This window comes from Quercus suber, unplaced genomic scaffold (assembly GCF_002906115.3).
Source record: "Quercus suber isolate HL8 unplaced genomic scaffold, Cork oak 2.0 scaffold_307, whole genome shotgun sequence".
NCBI classification, from domain to species: domain Eukaryota; kingdom Viridiplantae; phylum Streptophyta; class Magnoliopsida; order Fagales; family Fagaceae; genus Quercus; species Quercus suber.
In genome coordinates, this window is record NW_027069763.1 from 845,356 (window position 1) to 862,335 (window position 16,980).

The 16,980-nt window shown below is 32.5% G+C and overlaps 2 protein-coding genes across 2 annotated transcripts; both read right to left on the reverse strand.

The window, feature by feature from the left end:
• Positions 1 to 614: 614 nt before the first annotated feature.
• Positions 615 to 4,683, reverse strand: LOC136071382 (protein TRIGALACTOSYLDIACYLGLYCEROL 4, chloroplastic-like). Its single transcript, XM_065782597.1, has 5 exons — positions 4,318 to 4,683; positions 3,356 to 3,609; positions 2,473 to 2,836; positions 1,607 to 1,938; positions 615 to 1,034 (listed from the first exon to the last, which is right to left on the reverse strand). The coding sequence occupies exons 1-5, from the start codon at positions 4,574 to 4,576 to the stop codon at positions 837 to 839; spliced, it is 1,407 nt and encodes a 468-aa protein (XP_065638669.1). The 5' UTR covers positions 4,577 to 4,683; the 3' UTR covers positions 615 to 836.
• A 3,895-nt stretch (positions 4,684 to 8,578) lies between these two features.
• On the reverse strand, positions 8,579 to 11,286 carry LOC111997743 (uncharacterized; the record flags this gene model as incomplete). The annotated part of the gene is given in 6 exon segments (XM_065782598.1): positions 8,579 to 9,067; positions 9,181 to 9,259; positions 9,395 to 9,457; positions 10,275 to 10,405; positions 10,668 to 10,801; positions 11,123 to 11,286. Coding segments are annotated over 2 exon segments (206 nt in total), but the record flags the coding sequence as incomplete, so codon positions are not given.
• Between the last annotated feature and the right edge of the window lie 5,694 nt (positions 11,287 to 16,980).

The following is a 16,980-nucleotide window of genomic DNA, read 5'->3' on the forward strand; positions in this document are numbered from 1 at the left end:
ACATTAAAGCATCCATCTGTGGCGTTAAGTTTAGTTGTAATATTTTCAAATTGTGTGGACCTCGGGTCAATTAAAATTAGGTTTAAAAGATATGTAATATAATGACAAATTGTTGCTTATCTAAGAACAAAAAAAAAAAAATCTGAACAAACATAAAGTGATCACATTGGAGGATGCAATAGGAATTAGGGAATCATTGCATGTCTCCTAAGATGATCAAAAGTTACCAGTTTCATGAAAGACAAAGTGGCCTTCAAGCTGCTGCTTATGTAGCAGACCAATCAATTTAGATAACCTTGATAAAACTAATCATGAGGTAATAATGGTCTTATGCACTGGGTACATGCATCATTTCTTTTACAATAAGTATACTCTGCAGTGTGACATCCACATATTATGAGAGGAATAATACATGATGAGAGGAATGATACATGAAATCCCTGCTTGAAGGGAGGATATCTATGGCTTTGAAAACATTTTATAGTGCGGATTTCAGTGTGAATGACATATTTGTGTGGTATCCACATATTATGTGTTAAGCTATCGGCACATATGATTTCAGTGTGAACTACATATTTGTGCTGATAATTCATCCAGAGAGAGAGTTGCAAGGATTGATGCCTAAACAGAGCTTTAGCTGCCAGCCTGCCATGATAATTATAATAATTCTCAAAATAACAATCTCAAATACTGCATAAATTTTCAAATGGTTACACAGCACGTATGGGCAATATCTCCCTTAAATGATCTTTTTTGAGTTCTTTCTTGCATGATCTAACCATATGAAAACACAAAGAAAAGAACAAAACCTCTAAACACAAATATAAGAATACAGCTCATGTCTCAAAAAAACGAAGTTCTACCATAAATTCTCGGTGCTTTGGTGAATACCAGGCCACTGCTTTTGCTGAACCAAGGACTTGCATTGAATATTCAAGGGCAAATACAGGATCATGCACACGTATGGGCCAGTCTTGGTTGTCCAAATCAACTATGACTCCTGAATCGACTCTAAGAAGAAAGGGTCCTGCAATCTGAAAGTTGTACATTGAACTTGTCATGACTGGCAATGAGTTTATTAAAAGGCCATTAATGAAAAAAGAATATAAAAGACAATGAGGATAACTTTTAAACTATTTCTCCTAGCATGTCACTTTGTTCTGATTTTAATAAGAACATCAAATGCTCAAAATCAAAACAAACCATGTCCAACATTTTATTAAATGAGCATAAACAAGGCCATTTATTGTTGGCAACTAATATAAACATCTTGTTGCCATTAATAAGTTATACCAGAATTAAATATGGTGTTAGAATCAACATGCAGCCAATATTTGTGAAAAAGTTCTAGTGAGAAGCATTGGATGCTTTCATTGGCAACTAATCTATTCAGGTCCAACAAGTAAAAAGGAAACAATGAATGCTAGTCTGTTCATCAACCAGCAGCTTTTGCAAAAAAGATAAGAGGAATAGTGATTATGTTCTTTGAACCAAGGAGCTTCCATAGGCTGTGTTTCTATCTTTTGTAAACGAGCTCTTAGCCTAATCAGGAAAGTACTTAAAAAAAAAATACAAACATGGGATATAATGAGAGAAATGTAGGCACCTGCTGCTGAAGAGAAAGGGATGCATTGGGGCAAATAGTCTGAATATCTTCCAGACTTGGGCGTTGAGAATTCAAAAGATTCTGTGCTACTTGTGTAGCACCTGCAACAAATCTTGAACCAGAAGGGAAATCCAAGCGGGCATGAAACCGGGTGAGATCAAGGAATAGCCTTTGATAATTTCCATGCTGAGCTGTAAATGACACTGATGCAAACAGATCTGCTAGCAAGGCAGATTTCACTCCAGATGCCTGAAAAGAGAAGCCATTGGACTCCTGGGAATTGTCTTGTGATCTAACCGAGCAATCTCCAACAGAGGCAGTCAAAGCAGCACCTATATGTTTGAAACAATGACATCAAAGAGTTATGCAGCAAGCATATAATGAATTTTATGTATTCAAATGTATTAGCATTGCAAGATATGAATTGCAATTGATCATGATTCCTAGCATGTTCAGAATCCTAAGCAACAAATCTACTGGTTATGACTTATGAACAAATTATTGCCAGATCTTCTACATTGAGTCCAATGACGCCAACCTGAAAATTCGATGATGACATGATCACAAAGTGCAAATCACACCTCATAATAGAAATCCTACGATAGAGACCGTTAGATGGGAGAGCCAACAAGACTACTTTAGACCAATTCTCTTCTTTATAAATTACAAAAATGCAAGAGCAGAAGTTCAATGTCATGAATTCCGGCACCTGCAGTCACTTGCATGATACTAATAAAATAAAATGTTTGATGTTTTTTTTTCTTGATGTGTCCTAGGCTAAGGATTCCTCCATTGAAGCTCGAATTAACCTCACTACAATATCAAACTCTACAAATCAAAAGTGAGCAACAAGGGAAGTAGCTTACCAATAATCCCTGAAGCTGAAATGTGAGGATTTGAAAGGAACAAATCATATGGTTGCACCAGTTTCAACTTGGGAGCTTTACTCCTCCAAAAGTCAAAATTCTGTTTGAAAGAAAAAGCACCTTTGATAGAAAAGCCGGGAAGGAGAGTAGCAGGTGGTCCATGGATGGTTTGATGATCATCACCTTGGAATTGGGTGGGTGAGCCCGTGTTATGGTGCATACATAGATGATAACTGGCACCAGAGTCAGAAGCAAGAGAAGCCATATCAATGGCCAAGGATAATGGAACATCCCAATAATTGCCAGACTTGTCGACAAAAAGTCCAGGCGAAACTGCCTCCACTGTTAGGTTGTGATTGGGAAACTGCAAAATGGTACATCATACCCAAATGAAATCCTCATCAAGCAGGATTTTCAAAAAAAAATTCATTCATTGTTAGTAGTGGGTCTTAATTGAACCAACAATCTCACCCTCCACCTAGTAAGTCTTACAAGGAAGAGAAGGGATATTGTGCATCCAGCAGATGCATCATCTCTCTCACACTATGTAAGCCCCACATAGTTTGGTTAAGCTACTAGATTGACAAGTAAGACTCTTATTTAGTAGGAGAATAACTCAACATATTATTACCATTCTTTTTTTCTTTTCTTCTTTTAAAGATATGATAGTATTTGAAACATAAGGTGTATGGTCCGAGATTATTGCTCTTTACCAACAAGTCAAGACAACATAGTCCCTTTCACAACAACAACACAGTTGAGTTAACTAGTCCCTTATTTGACGAAAAAGACTTCACTAGTTGATTAACTAGAACAAACCACATAAATGCAATTTTAAGAACAATTAAAAAAAAGCATAAAAAGAGGGAAATGTTTTGTAAACCTTGTGATGAAGGATAGCTTTCTTCCGAGGCTTCTTGTTATCACCAAAAGTATAAGAATCCAAACTAAGAAGCAGTGTATCATCGGGTGTTAACATTAGTTCAGAAGAGAAACCAAGGGCATATAAGGAGTGATTCTGAAGGTGTCTCCCAATGGTTTGCAGCCACGAGGACACGGAATTTGGTTTTTCTCCACTCCCAGTAACAGAGGACATGAACTTCTGAAAATTGAACTGACCCAACAAAGTCCCAAACCTGCATCTCTTTTCAAAACCCCCCCAGAAATATCAACCCAAACATCAACATCACTGGACACTTAACTAGAACTCTAATCACACAACAAATTTCACAATTTTGTGGGGAAATTAATAAAAAGGCCCAGAGTTTATACCCGTTTCAAATTAAGTCACAAGTTTTTAATTTTATCAATTTAAGTCCCAAACTTATAAAACTGTTTCAACCCTATTCGTTTTTCATTTATGTTATTCAGTGTAGTAATGGAGTATTCACATAGGTAGCAAATTTTGATCTTCTAACATCACTTTCTCACTCTAAACAAAAAAATTTATCTCCTCTAAACAAAGCCATCTCTCTCTCTACCCTCTTGTTCAATGACTACCAAATTGATTTATGAACAAGCCATTCTTTGGTGAAACACAAAGTTTAGTAAATGGTTTTCTACTTTTATCTACTGTTCATTCCTACCCAGAATAACAGAAATGCTATACAAAGACGTACATACATAGGCCTTAAATTGAAACAATTTCATAAATTTTAGACTTCAATTGACAAAACTAAAAACCTTGGACCTAATATAAAACATGGGTTTATATTATAATCATATATTTTTAACAACCTTAATATATATATATATATATATATATAAAGTTGTGAAATTTAATGTTTGTGTAGCATTGTTGTTGGGGTTAATAATAAAACAGAGTTCACCCCTCACCCCTCATGCAGTTTTGAGAGAAGGGAATGGTGAGGGAGCGGTGGAGAGCGACGCCGTGAGAGGCGGAGGAGTAAGAGGGGACAAAAGGCAAGAACATGAAGCGTTGCATGAAGTGCATCTGCTTAGCCCTCGATAGCCGAGTCCCTCTTGATACTCCCAATGGAATCGGGTCTCCCGGAACGGGTCGGGCCAACCCATCGGCTGTCATGGCTGTTGACATGTCCAGCTCCCAAAAGCTCCCATCCATTGCCCATCTCAGCTTCTTCATCACTTCCTCCTCCTAGTCTTCGGATACTCTTACTGTCAAACACAGATAGATAACACCCCACCCCCACCAATGTTTTTTTCTTCCTTTTATGGGGTTTTAAAGGTTTAAAGGTTTAAAAGCTACCAAATACCAATTTTGTCTGTCTCTATCTGCAATTAAAGAATTTTACTTTTTTATAAGCAAAAAAAGAGATTTATTTACATATATAACAAATAGACAATCATTTAATCATTTATTTATCATTAGATACATCAAGCAGATATCCATTGACAAAAAGTCAATAACATTCAAATTAAAAAAAAAAAATTATTGACATGATTCTCTCCGTTGAATCTCTGGCCATTATGTCACTTTGAGTAAATTTCAATTACCTTAATTAATAAAATTTCTTGACTTCGAATAAAAATTCTAATGTTCAAATTGTGCATACATCAAAAAACAATAATCATCAAAAAAATAATTTCATTTCTTTTTGTCAAATTTCTAATTAGGGGTAGCAATATATGATACAACTTAGGAACTTGAAATGAATACAATGCAGTTTTTTGTGGGTTAGTATTTGGTGTAAATGAATTCGTGTCAAAATCAATTAACACGCTTTAACACGGTTAATAAAATGGGTCAATTATAGGTTGACCTACTTAACCCGCAATCAACTTGATTAATATAAATAAATGTCATGTTTATCTAACATAAATTTGGATTCTAAATATAATGGAGCAATTAAAAGAATTTAATTGATTATATTGATAATTCTTTCATTAAAACTCTAAAATCCCTAACTCTTTTACCCAAAACAATGAATAAAAACTCACTATTCACTTTAGTTTTCTTAAATTATCTATTAAACGGGTTGAAATGGATTATGTCATGTCAAACCATTTAATAAATGGATTGTGTTAAAGTTGAGGGGTTTTGACATGATTATTAAATGAGTTGGATTAGAATTAAGTTATGTATTCGAATACTCTTAACCTTGTCATGACAAGAACATAGCCCGCTAATACGAATTTCCACACTTATTTCTAATTTTATTCTTGAACTGTATATTTAATACTCTAATAGAAATTAAACTTACTTTATTTGATATTAATTTGTCAACCCATATATTTAATTCATTAAAATTAATCTTGGTTTAGTTAGTATTAAATAAATTTGTTTAATTAATATTTAAATATAAAAAGGCTACATTTAAAGTTATTGCCTTGCCTAATATTAAATTAGAGAAGTGCTAAGTCGATAACATTTTCACAATAAATTCTAAGTAATAAGTTGTTACGGTTCTAATTTGAACTCACTATTAAAATTATTTTTTTGTCCACCAGTAACAACCTGCAACTAAGGATTTGTTGTAAAAGTGTTATAAATATATCATTTCTCTATTATATCAAGACAACATTGCCCCGCATATCAGTAGTTTATTAGATTTGAGGGCACTAGACCCAATTCTTGTCCAAAATACAACCATTTTTCATTTGCTAAAATCTTTTATTCTCATATACATTTAGCCCTACTAAGGCCCGTTAATACATGTGGTATTTGTCATCATGTTACGTGGTATGAAGTCGATAAGTCTATACCGGAGACCCAATTTTTTATTTAGCAAAAAAGAAAAAAAGAAAAAAAATCTAGCAATATCCATAGAGTCCATGTCGAATAAAAAATTTTTGTTTTAATTTTTTGTGTTTCACTTTATATTTTATCAATTGTCAATTATTGTAGCACATGTATGATGTGTTTGATTCCCCACCCATTTAAACACTAGATATATCATTGGGAAAGTCAAAAAAAAAAAAAAAAAAGTCAAGTTGTAATTTGTAGAATATAAAATTGTGTTTGATTCCCCACCCATTTAAACACTAGATATATCATTGGGAAAGTCAAAAAAAAAAAAAAAAAAGTCAAGTTGTAATTTGTAGAATATAAAATAAAATAAAAAAAGTGTGGCCAATAATTTGTATTCGTCGTACTACTTTTTTTTCTTTTTCTTTTTCTTTTTGATAAAAATTCATACCCAGACTTGAGATTTGTGATTCATAAATGAAATAGAATACCCCATCAAAGAAGCCAGTGGGTGAGATGACATACATTTATTTGTTGCATGGTTTATACAAATCCCAGGGGAAGTGTCATTTTATTCGGAAGAATGTCATTGCGTGAATCCTCAAAGAGGTTGGTGCAATTTATCCAAATTTTTTTTAAAAAGATCATCCATCAGGGGATTAAGCATTGCAGTTTTGATTTGTTGGTCATAACCTTTTTTTTCTTCAATAAGTTACCTATGTATTTTAGTGGCGTTTTAAACCTACAACTTCACCCTTATACCTTGTACCTTGTAGAAGAAAGAAATGTCGCCTGAATTGAATTAGAGCTTGTTTGAATTTTTTTTTTTTTTTGATAGTTTAATGTTAGAATAAGTGTAGAAGTGAGTTGACCTTGATTCTCCTTATTTGTACATCTATATCTATATATTACTAAAAACTTAAACGTAGCGTTTAATGTTGCTACTCTCACGTTGCGCCACATCAGCTGCCACGTCATATATATATATATATATTTTTAAATATAATTTGTCCTACAATTTTAAAATAATTTTTACAATTTTCAACCTTATAAATACAGCACACTACTTATTTATTTACTTTCACTATAACCACTACTTATTTATTTACTTCTACTTTCATCTTATAATAAATCCAATCCACCTCTTATTTATTTAGTTCCACTATTAAGCCTAACCTAAAATCTTTTTAGTTCAGCTTTAAGGATTTGTGTGAGCCTTTTCAACTTAAATAAATAATATTAAAAAATATTAAAAAAAAAAACCGTTGAAGCCTTTCAAGCTTTAGGTTTTTTTTTTTTTTTTTTTTTTCAATTTTCCTATAATTGTTTTTAACATTTATTTTTTTTAATATTTACACTTCTCTAACCTTTCTCTATCCCTTACCATTTCATCTCCCCACTACTTCTTCAATCTTTCTCCCTCTCTTACCTTTTCATCTCTCCACTATCCCCTATATTAATATCATTCCTCCTCTTCCTTTTCATCTTCCTTTATTTTTGTCTCTTCTTATTCACATTCTTTTACTATAAATTTTTCACTATCTTTTCTATTCTATGCATAGTTTTCCTCATAAAAAAAAAAAAAAAAAATTGTACTCTCTCTCTCTAAATTTTTTGGTGATTTTTTCTTATTTTTCTTGCATCTCTACTTTAGGTTGATAATTTTTTATATTCTTTAAAACTCTATTTTGGGTTAATGCGATTTAGTTTTGTTTTTTAAATTGTTGTTATTATTATTATTATTATTTTAATTTTTTATTCTCTTTGATTGTTAAATATTATCCTATTGCGTTCTAAAGAATTAAATATAGCATATAAAATTCTAATATTATTCTATTACATAGCATGATTTGGATAATTTGGTATTTATTCTATTACATATCATGATTTTTTATAGTGCTCAATTTAGATGTTAAACTATGAGATGTTACAAATTTTTGTTTATTTTCTAATCCTTTGTGGTGGTGGACAAAATACTCTTAATAGTTGTATTAGAAGTACTTTATAATGCCATTCATTTAAAGAAAAGTAAAGGTTAGCCAAACAAAAATAATCAGATATGTGACAAATTTTAAATCTTACAATTTTATTTTAATTATTATTATTTTATAACAATGCATGTATAGAAATTTAATTCCTAGATTTTACTAATAATTGTTTATTTGATAATATATTTTGGGTGACCGAAATTATAATTTCTACAAAGAAAATAAATTATTAAAAACAAAATTTTATCATAACATTGGTTCAATTAATCATTGTTAAGTTTTATTAATTTTTTTAGTTTATGTTTTATTTATTTATTTATTTTTTTTTTATTTTTTTTTTATGTTTTGGATTGTTCTTATATTACATTTATGATTGTTTCTATAATAAATAAAAATATAATTACAAAATACATTACTCATTATTAGATTATTAGATTAGTTTAAATTGTAAAAAAAAAATAATAATAAAATCACCATAAAAAATAATTATCACGCTCAACGCGCGGGTTCGCGACTAGTTGTTGATAACAATATAAAACCGAAAACCTCCTCTAATATCCATCTTTATCACTCAGCAATATACTAGAATATATGGCATTTGGCGTAGGTAAATAGCAAAGCCATATGTTCCTCAAAAAAAAGAAAAAAAGAAGCAAGGCCATACCTTAGTAGCCTTATTTACCATGTTACCATTAGCCATTGTACAGAACACTGTCGGAGACAGTCTCGTCTTGTCAACTTAAAAATGATAGCTTCTACCATCATCATTGCCATTTTCCATCAATAACAATGAAGCCAACAAAATACCCTACTGTTTTACAACATGAGGTTTGTGTTAATTGTCGATGATGTTCCCATTGAGCTGCGAATCGTGTTGTGAATAGGCATCACCATCATCGAGCTGCAAATCGTGTTGTGAATAGGCATCATGAGCAAGCGTCTGCAGAAGAGAAGGTATGTTTCAAAGTCAGCATATCTACCAAACAGAAAAAATTACAAAATTCTAATACCAATTTGGATTACATGTTTAGGAGGCCATGATAGTCCAAATACCTGTTCCTGTGAACGGAAATACATGAATGGTGTATAGTGTAAGAAGTTTGAGACCCTAGAGGTATATATATCAGCGTACCTGCATTATGAAGATTTTAAAATGACCATTTTTTAGGAGAATATTTAAAATTGCACTTCAACCTCAGTTAATAGCAATGACTAGAAATCTGTACATGAAAATATGTGTGAAGCATCTCAAGAAAAGAGAACATACTTCTCAATTTGTCTCATCAAATGGCTTTTATCCCACAGCCCTGCACGTGAAAGGTACCCCCACCTAATGCAGAACAGGTGCATCATGTCAACTCTATGTTCAGAATGTGTTAAATCTTCACACATCACCATAAATAAATAAAAATAAAATGTAACCATGTAAATGCATCAAGCCAAAAGTAAATTCAACATAGCGGGAATAAGTCGTTAAGTTTAAGAATTCTTGATGTGGGATGCAAGGTGAAGCAACAGATTAGATAAAAAAAAAATTATGTGAAAATTATTTGGGGGCTCGTAATTAACTACATCAAATGGTAATCTTGACCCTTCTGCATCAGTATTTGTATTTTCAATCCTTTCTGCATTGCACACGTTACATTCTCAAACTTGTGATTGTATTAGTGAATAGTGATGGGGCAACTCCTTGTACAAAAAAAGTTGTGACATTCACTTTTCCACATAATAACCCTGATGGTCAAAGGACTTCAAAAAATGTACACCCCCCCACACCAAAAAAAAAAAAAAAACACAAAACAAAAAAGTGAAAATATAGGGAAGAAAATGAGAAGTACATTAATAATATATGACAGATATTCTAACACTAGATAACAACATGAATAAAGTCATCATGATGAGGCAGGAGGGTCAAGCAGATTAAGAGAAATGTCTTGTATAGCCTAAGGCTGTGATATAGCTTAGGTGACAATGATTTGGCCCAATTAATGTTTAAACAACATCCAAGTCAAATAAATATTTGGTATAACCTTGACATACAAACATACATCCCGGAAGTAGTATGAGGCCAACAATATATGGATGATTCAATATGTCGAGAGAAAAGGGATTCTAAATTTCTAGTCCAAAAGTTCACTGAGTCTTACCTTTTGTTGAAGAGCTCCCCATCTGCTTCTAGCATTGGAGCTATTTTTTCGTCTAGTCTTTGCATAACAATAAGTAGCTTTTGCATGCTTTCTGTCAGTTCTTGATCATCCATGCTAGTTGCAGCAAGGGTCTGAAAGAGATTTCACATTAATTATCAAGAACTACATTGCTAGACTAACATTATTTCTGAAATCATAAAACTATCAAAGTATTTCTATTCATTTAGAACAAGAAGGCTCACAAATTTCAAAATTAAGATCAATATAAATAATGAAAAGTAATATTTAGCGTGCTAGTAGGAAGGGGATTATGAAAATAAGATAAGCATCACAAGACCAAAGTTCATGATGAATAGGGCAAGCTAATAATGCATATAACTGGACACAGCTTACTTGAGCAGGACGTTCTCTTGTTCGCCTTTGGAGAGCAAGCCGAAGTTGGTTAAAAAGATCGCCTACAACCTCCTTTTGATTTATAAGCTCTATTAGTGATGCTCTACGACCCGGCTACGAATCAAAGCACTATACTGCAGTTCCAGTATTTCATTAAACACAAGTAACTCTTGTTAGTATTAATAAGTAAATTGAGTCAGAAATATCAAACAGAAAGTAAACTGACATAGCATTACAATTTATAGTTCAAAAGTGTTTTGGTCAATAGAACCAACACAGTTCAATACAAAGCATCATTTGGGACCACCAAATATTCTTTTCGATTCAATTTTAGTCTACTATCGTGTCTAATATACTATGCCCATCATTGTAAGTGATTCAACTATAGAGACATTTGAAATATTAAATACAAACAGCCATGAATAGAAACTCCAACTGATGTCAGATACACTAACCTCTTCCTCCAATTCTCGACAAATTAGTGCAGTTCGCCATCGCAGATGAACTTTGGATTGACTTACATCAGTGTAAATGTGGTCACCAACATATAATATCTCATCTCCATGGATGTCTAAAGAATTCTCAACCATTTGAGCACTGCCTCCTGAATACAAACCCCCTGCAGAAGAAGATAGTAGAGCAAATGCAAGAGAATATTGAATAATTTTGAAAAACTTAAGGTAAAGTAGCAATATCAAATGATCACTACACACCACAAAACACATTCATATAACTTGGCACGTATTTACAGATTTCTCAGCATTCTTATCATGTTAGTTGAAAACATAAATAGCAATTTTTTTACCAATTTAAGAATATAGTCATTCAGCTAATTTTGCTTCACAGAAATCACGTGGTCTGGACATATGTTTATAAAAGAAATCCTCATGGGGTCTGCTGGTTACTTCGCATGCATTGCTAAGAAATGCACGACAGTTTGATGCTTTATGCTTGCTTAGTAAGCAATAATTTTATTTATTTATCACATGATATGCCAACATTCATTACAGAAATTATCTACCAGCCAACTTAGCTTTCACATTGTGTACAACCAAACTATACAGAGTAATTAAAAAAAAAAAAACTTCTACAAGTTTTACTACAAAAAAACTTATAAATATCAGTAATAATAAATGTGATTGATTCCACTTCAACAAGATAATAAATTAGTACTATAATTACTTTTTGTGATTTTTGACATATTAGTTTGTAAAATCAATGTAGTCAAATTTGTAATATCTCTAATATCACTCTTTAATCAATTAAAAAACAAAAACATCACTCTTTAGGAAAAAAAATAATAAAAATAAAAATAAACTTACCATTCTATGAATGTGAACATCATCATCCTAACATGGACTTTTTGATAAGGATGTGGAGAAGTGTCGTACATTTTGATAAATATATATAGATTGTTATATTAACTAGGACTGAGCAACAACCAAACCTCACCATAGCAATCGAACTGTGGTTTGTGCCGACCAACGAAGTCGACATCAACGGGCGGAGTACGATGGGCCTTCCAACACCAATGCGGTAAGACCATCAGACTGAAATCTTGAAATCAATCCTCTCCCGTACTGAACTAATATATATGTGTGTGTGTGTGTGTGTTATGGACTAAAACTGAAACAATGCTGTTTCAGTAAGTTGTTTAAAATAAAAAATAAAAAATAAAAAAATAAAAAAAAAGAAAGAGGAAAGAAGACAAAATGTCGACGTTTTGTGGTAGGGTTTAGGCGAGATAAGTACCCTCTTTACTCTCTCAACATTCAGAACTCTCTCTATGTCTCCCCCTTCTCTCACCTCTCAAGCCTCACTGCCCTCACTCAGCAGCATCAAAGCTGCTAGCTCACTCCTCACCGGATAGCACCAAAGCTGGTAAGTCAGTTTCTCACTCTCACTCTTTGCTCTCTTTAAGCTGCTAGCTCACTACTAGCATTTTTCCCCTTTCACTGCTAGCTCACTATTTACTAATGAGTAATGACCATTGTATTTTTATTTTTGAAGGATTTTGAATTTAAGTTAGAAAGCTATTACATAAGTGCTTAACTGTAAACTGCTTATTGGACATTTTGTTTTATAGGTTTTTGACAACTTGCAAAATAAATAAATAAAGTTTGTATAGATGATAGGTTTTGTTTTGTTTTGTTTTGTTTTTGTTTTTGTTTTTTCGTTTTTGTTTTTTAATGTGTTTTTTTATGTCTGAACTGTGAATAGGTTAATGTGCAAACAAGTTTGTGTGAAAAGTTTGTCAAGTGGACATTTTGCTTGAAAACATAAACATGAACATGTTTTGTATTGATATTGGTCTTGAAAGCCCTTTTTTTTTCTTTTTTTTTTCTTTTTTTTTTTAAATTAACAGTTTTTTTTTTAATGTTTCAAACCAATTAAACCAACTACAAAAACCGCACTGCTATATGTCGAAAAACTGGCCCTAAGAGGTATGCATCGGTTCCAATTATGAGAAAACCAATCCCTATCAGTTCGGTGATAAATTTAGGAAATAACCGACTCTACCGAACTGTGCACACCCCTAATATTTACCCCCTTTGCTCCTCTTTTTTTCCTAGTGCACTGCTCCATTGAATTGGATGGGGTGGGAAAGACAGATGGGTTCGAAAATGGCCAGATTAGCAAATCCGCCACTTGTTGGTTGGTTTTGAATTATTTTTTTTAGAAATTGGAAGTGAGTAAGAATCCAAAGTGAGGGAAATTCAAATTTTGCGCATCTCACTCAACATAAGATGTGTTCGGTAAAGCTAGATGGTTGCTCAATTGACGTTATCCAAGGGTCTAATGAAAGCAAGATGGTTACTCAACATTTGTAAATAAAAGACATGTTTAGTTTTGAAATGGTACAACCCGGAGCATCCTTCATGATCACATACATCAGACGATTAGGTAAGGCCACAATTTACAAAACCATTCCAATTATTAACTAATTAAGCCCCATTTAGCAAGCTCATGAGTTGCTTGATTTACTTTTCTCCTAATCCAAATGAAACTTGGTCAATCTCATTTGCTAAGTCCAGTACGTCTTCAAGTATAGCCCTTAGGCTATGGCTTATGTGTGGCTACTCTAGTACTGTTTTATGCTCTTGAAATTTATTTTCTATGACAGCCGTTATAAAGAAGTAATCTTAGACAGTTTGTAAAACCATTTGAGATTGGTTAGATGGTCGCTTTACACTAATACTAAAGCATTTTTTAATTAAAATTTAATAGAAAACACATACAACCACAATAAAGTTAATAAACTATAGAATCTAGTTACTAGTTGACAGATTTTTGCTTTGAAAAAATACTAATTTTTATTTCAAACAAAGTAACCAAATTAAAGTTCAAGATTTCATATACATCATAAAAGAAGAGAAAAGAAAAATTTTGGGAACTACTTATTTAAAATTCACTCAATATAATATACCATTACCATCAAACCTAAGTTGGAAGTTACTTATTTAAAAAAACTAAGTTGAGGGCTGCACATTGAGCATCATCAAATTCTTCTTCAATCATTAATCAATTATAGCAATACGCTAAAGTTTCAACAAACCAAACAATCGAACCGGAAGACAATACTTCCAAATATGAAAAATATCAAAACAATAAAAATATCACATATGAAAGATAAATATCTAGCCAAATTTGTAGAGAGAAAAAAAAAATTAGAGACAAAAATATGATAAAATTGTTTTGATCTATCCTTCTACTTTACTCCTAAGATTCATTTTTCATTTTGTTTTTAGGGAAATCAAATTCAAACTAAAATTCCATCCAAACCTATACCACCAACAACAAAATCATCTTCAAAATTCCATAATACAAAAATTGACCCAAATCATTCCATGATTCCCCATCCCATCCAGAAAACCAAACTCCAAACTCACACAATTTGATTTAGTAAAGGATATAAGCAACATAGATTAGCAAGGTTACCATAATAGAAACTAGCACCAATGATAAACATGACTAATGTTGTTATAATCAAAAGGTATCTAACAAAATGTACCATTCCTCTTCAACTTAGCAACCAGCATGAAATTTGACTTTAGTTGTATCGTACATTACCTACAAGGAATCATCAATATTAATCTAGGCAGCCCAATAGCTAATAAACCCCAAACTCACAATACAAAACCCCAACTCCATAAGACCTATCTCCAGNTTTTTTTTTTTTTTTTAATTCTACATGGTTCATATTGATTAATAGTAATTTTATATATGAAACAAGATAACCAATTTTCACCTTAGGCCCCTAAATGCATCAAGCCGCCCCTGCCCACCTCTTCCCTAAGTAGAAATACCCATATCTCACCCATAACAGAACCGCAAAGTCAATCCATTATCATATGAGTCTGTGTTCTCACCCCATAACAAAGCATTTATCTTTCAAGTGAGATTTGGTTATAAAAATAAGAACCTTCTAAGGTGAGATTATGGTGCCAAATCCATCATCATAAAAAGATAGACCCTTGTAATTTTAGGGTAAACAAAAAAGCATACAAATAAGACAACAAAATTACAGAAAATAAACAGAAAAAGAGAGAGAAGACCACTTTCATGCAATGTCAAGTGTTGGAAGTGGCGAGGTCAGCAACGTAGCTCTAACGGCAATGCTAGGTAGTGGCTATGAAGGTTTGGAGTTGAGAGAGAGAGAGAGAGAGAGAGAAAATTTTGATTTTGCAATTTTAGGGGAAGAGGCATGTTAAGAGCATTCACAACTAGGCTTGCAAATGCCATATGTAAGCATATTTTAGTATTAAGGCATTAAAAGTGAGCAACATCCGATCTTGTAAAATTGCAAAATTGTAAAAAATTTTGGCAAATGTATGATGGCACTATAGCACTATTGTATCTTTTTTTTAATCAAATTTATTCTCTCCCTCCTCTCTCTTCTCTCTCATTCACACGGTCTCTCATCCTCTCTCTCTTTCGCCATCACTAAAGCCTTTCACCAAGCCTCTCTCTTTCTCTCCGAATGTCTCTACCGATTCACCCTCACCCATCTCCAAATCCCTTTGCTGATTTACTCATCTCATAAACCCAACACTCTAGATAGCTCTACCCATTTTACTCTTCACTCTATCACTCTTTCTTCAAATCGAGATTCTCAAGGGTTTTTGGGTGTGGGTTAAGATTTTGTTTGCAAAATCTCAAAACGAAGCTCCATCGGTGTTGGGGGGTTTGTGCCCTCTCGGTGATTAATTGGTCTTTCATCGGATTAGTGGAGAAGGTTAGCCTATCCCGAGAGCAAGCTTCGTGCTAACTGTAACACATCGTGAAAAATCAAATCAAATCAAAATCAAAATCAAAGCAATATACTAGATGGGTTTTGATCAATGTATTCGAGTTTCTGTGTTTGTGTTTCTTTTCTCTCTTTGCAAGAAAAATGGGGATTTAGCTTATGTTTGGGTTTGGGTTTTGATCAAAGAATTGTTGTTGATGTTTACAGAGGTGGGATTCAGCTTCATCACGAGGGGTTTTTTCTCTTTGTCACAGGATTAGCATCTTCAAAAATTTTGCTCAGGTTCAACTTCAATTACCAGTAAGTTTTGCTCTCTATCTATTTCTCTCCCTTCTCGCTTTTCTCTTTGTTTCTGTACCCCTTTGTAAAACCGTGCTTTGATAAGCTTTTTTTCCCCCCTCACAAATCATTCAACAACTCCTTATTGCAAAGGTTAATAAATCTATAACAGTAATTATTTTATTCATTTCTACCAAAATCCCAATTTTATTAGATAATCGGTGTTCTTGTTTAGTGATTTTTTCTTCAAAAAATTAATATGTTGTATGCAAAAGTTCTATTAGTGGTTTTTGTTGTGTTCAACTCTATGAAGTTTATTTGATTTCGATTTGTACATGTTGGCTATGTATGGGCTATGTTTGCAGATATATTATGTAGAGAATATTTTGAGTTATATTTGCTGCTATATTTTATTAATATTTGGCTGTGTAAAGGGCTAGTATTTCTGTAACAAAAAATTATTGTAGTATATATAGTTAAAATATATTAATTAGGAGTTGTCAACATATATTATTTTGATTAGGAATTGTCAACATATATTGTAGGATGTTACGTGAGAAGCTGCCACCAAAATATTATGTTAACTTATACTGGTTGTAAAGATACAAATAAGAATTGATTTGAGTTTTCAGCATAATCATAATATGTGAAGGCTCTGAATTTATATATAAATGTACAGATGGTTAGATATAAATTAAGTATTTGAGATACAGTGAGTTTAAAATACAAATAACTCTTCTTATCTTATCACAATCTATAGATATATATATATATATTTTTTTTTTT

Bases quoted from the DNA above. Each gene is read 5' to 3' on its own strand.
- LOC136071382 (XM_065782597.1), bottom strand. From the start codon at position 4,576: ATGAAGAAGCTGAGATGGGCAATGGATGGGAGCTTTTGGGAGCTGGAC. The intron at 2,837-3,355 runs GTTTACAAAACA...ACCATTTTGCAG, and splicing joins AAGCTATCCTTCATCACAAG to TTTCCCAATCACAACCTAAC. The intron at 1,035-1,606 runs GTGCCTACATTT...TACAACTTTCAG, and splicing joins CCCTTTCTCTTCAGCAGCAG to ATTGCAGGACCCTTTCTTCT.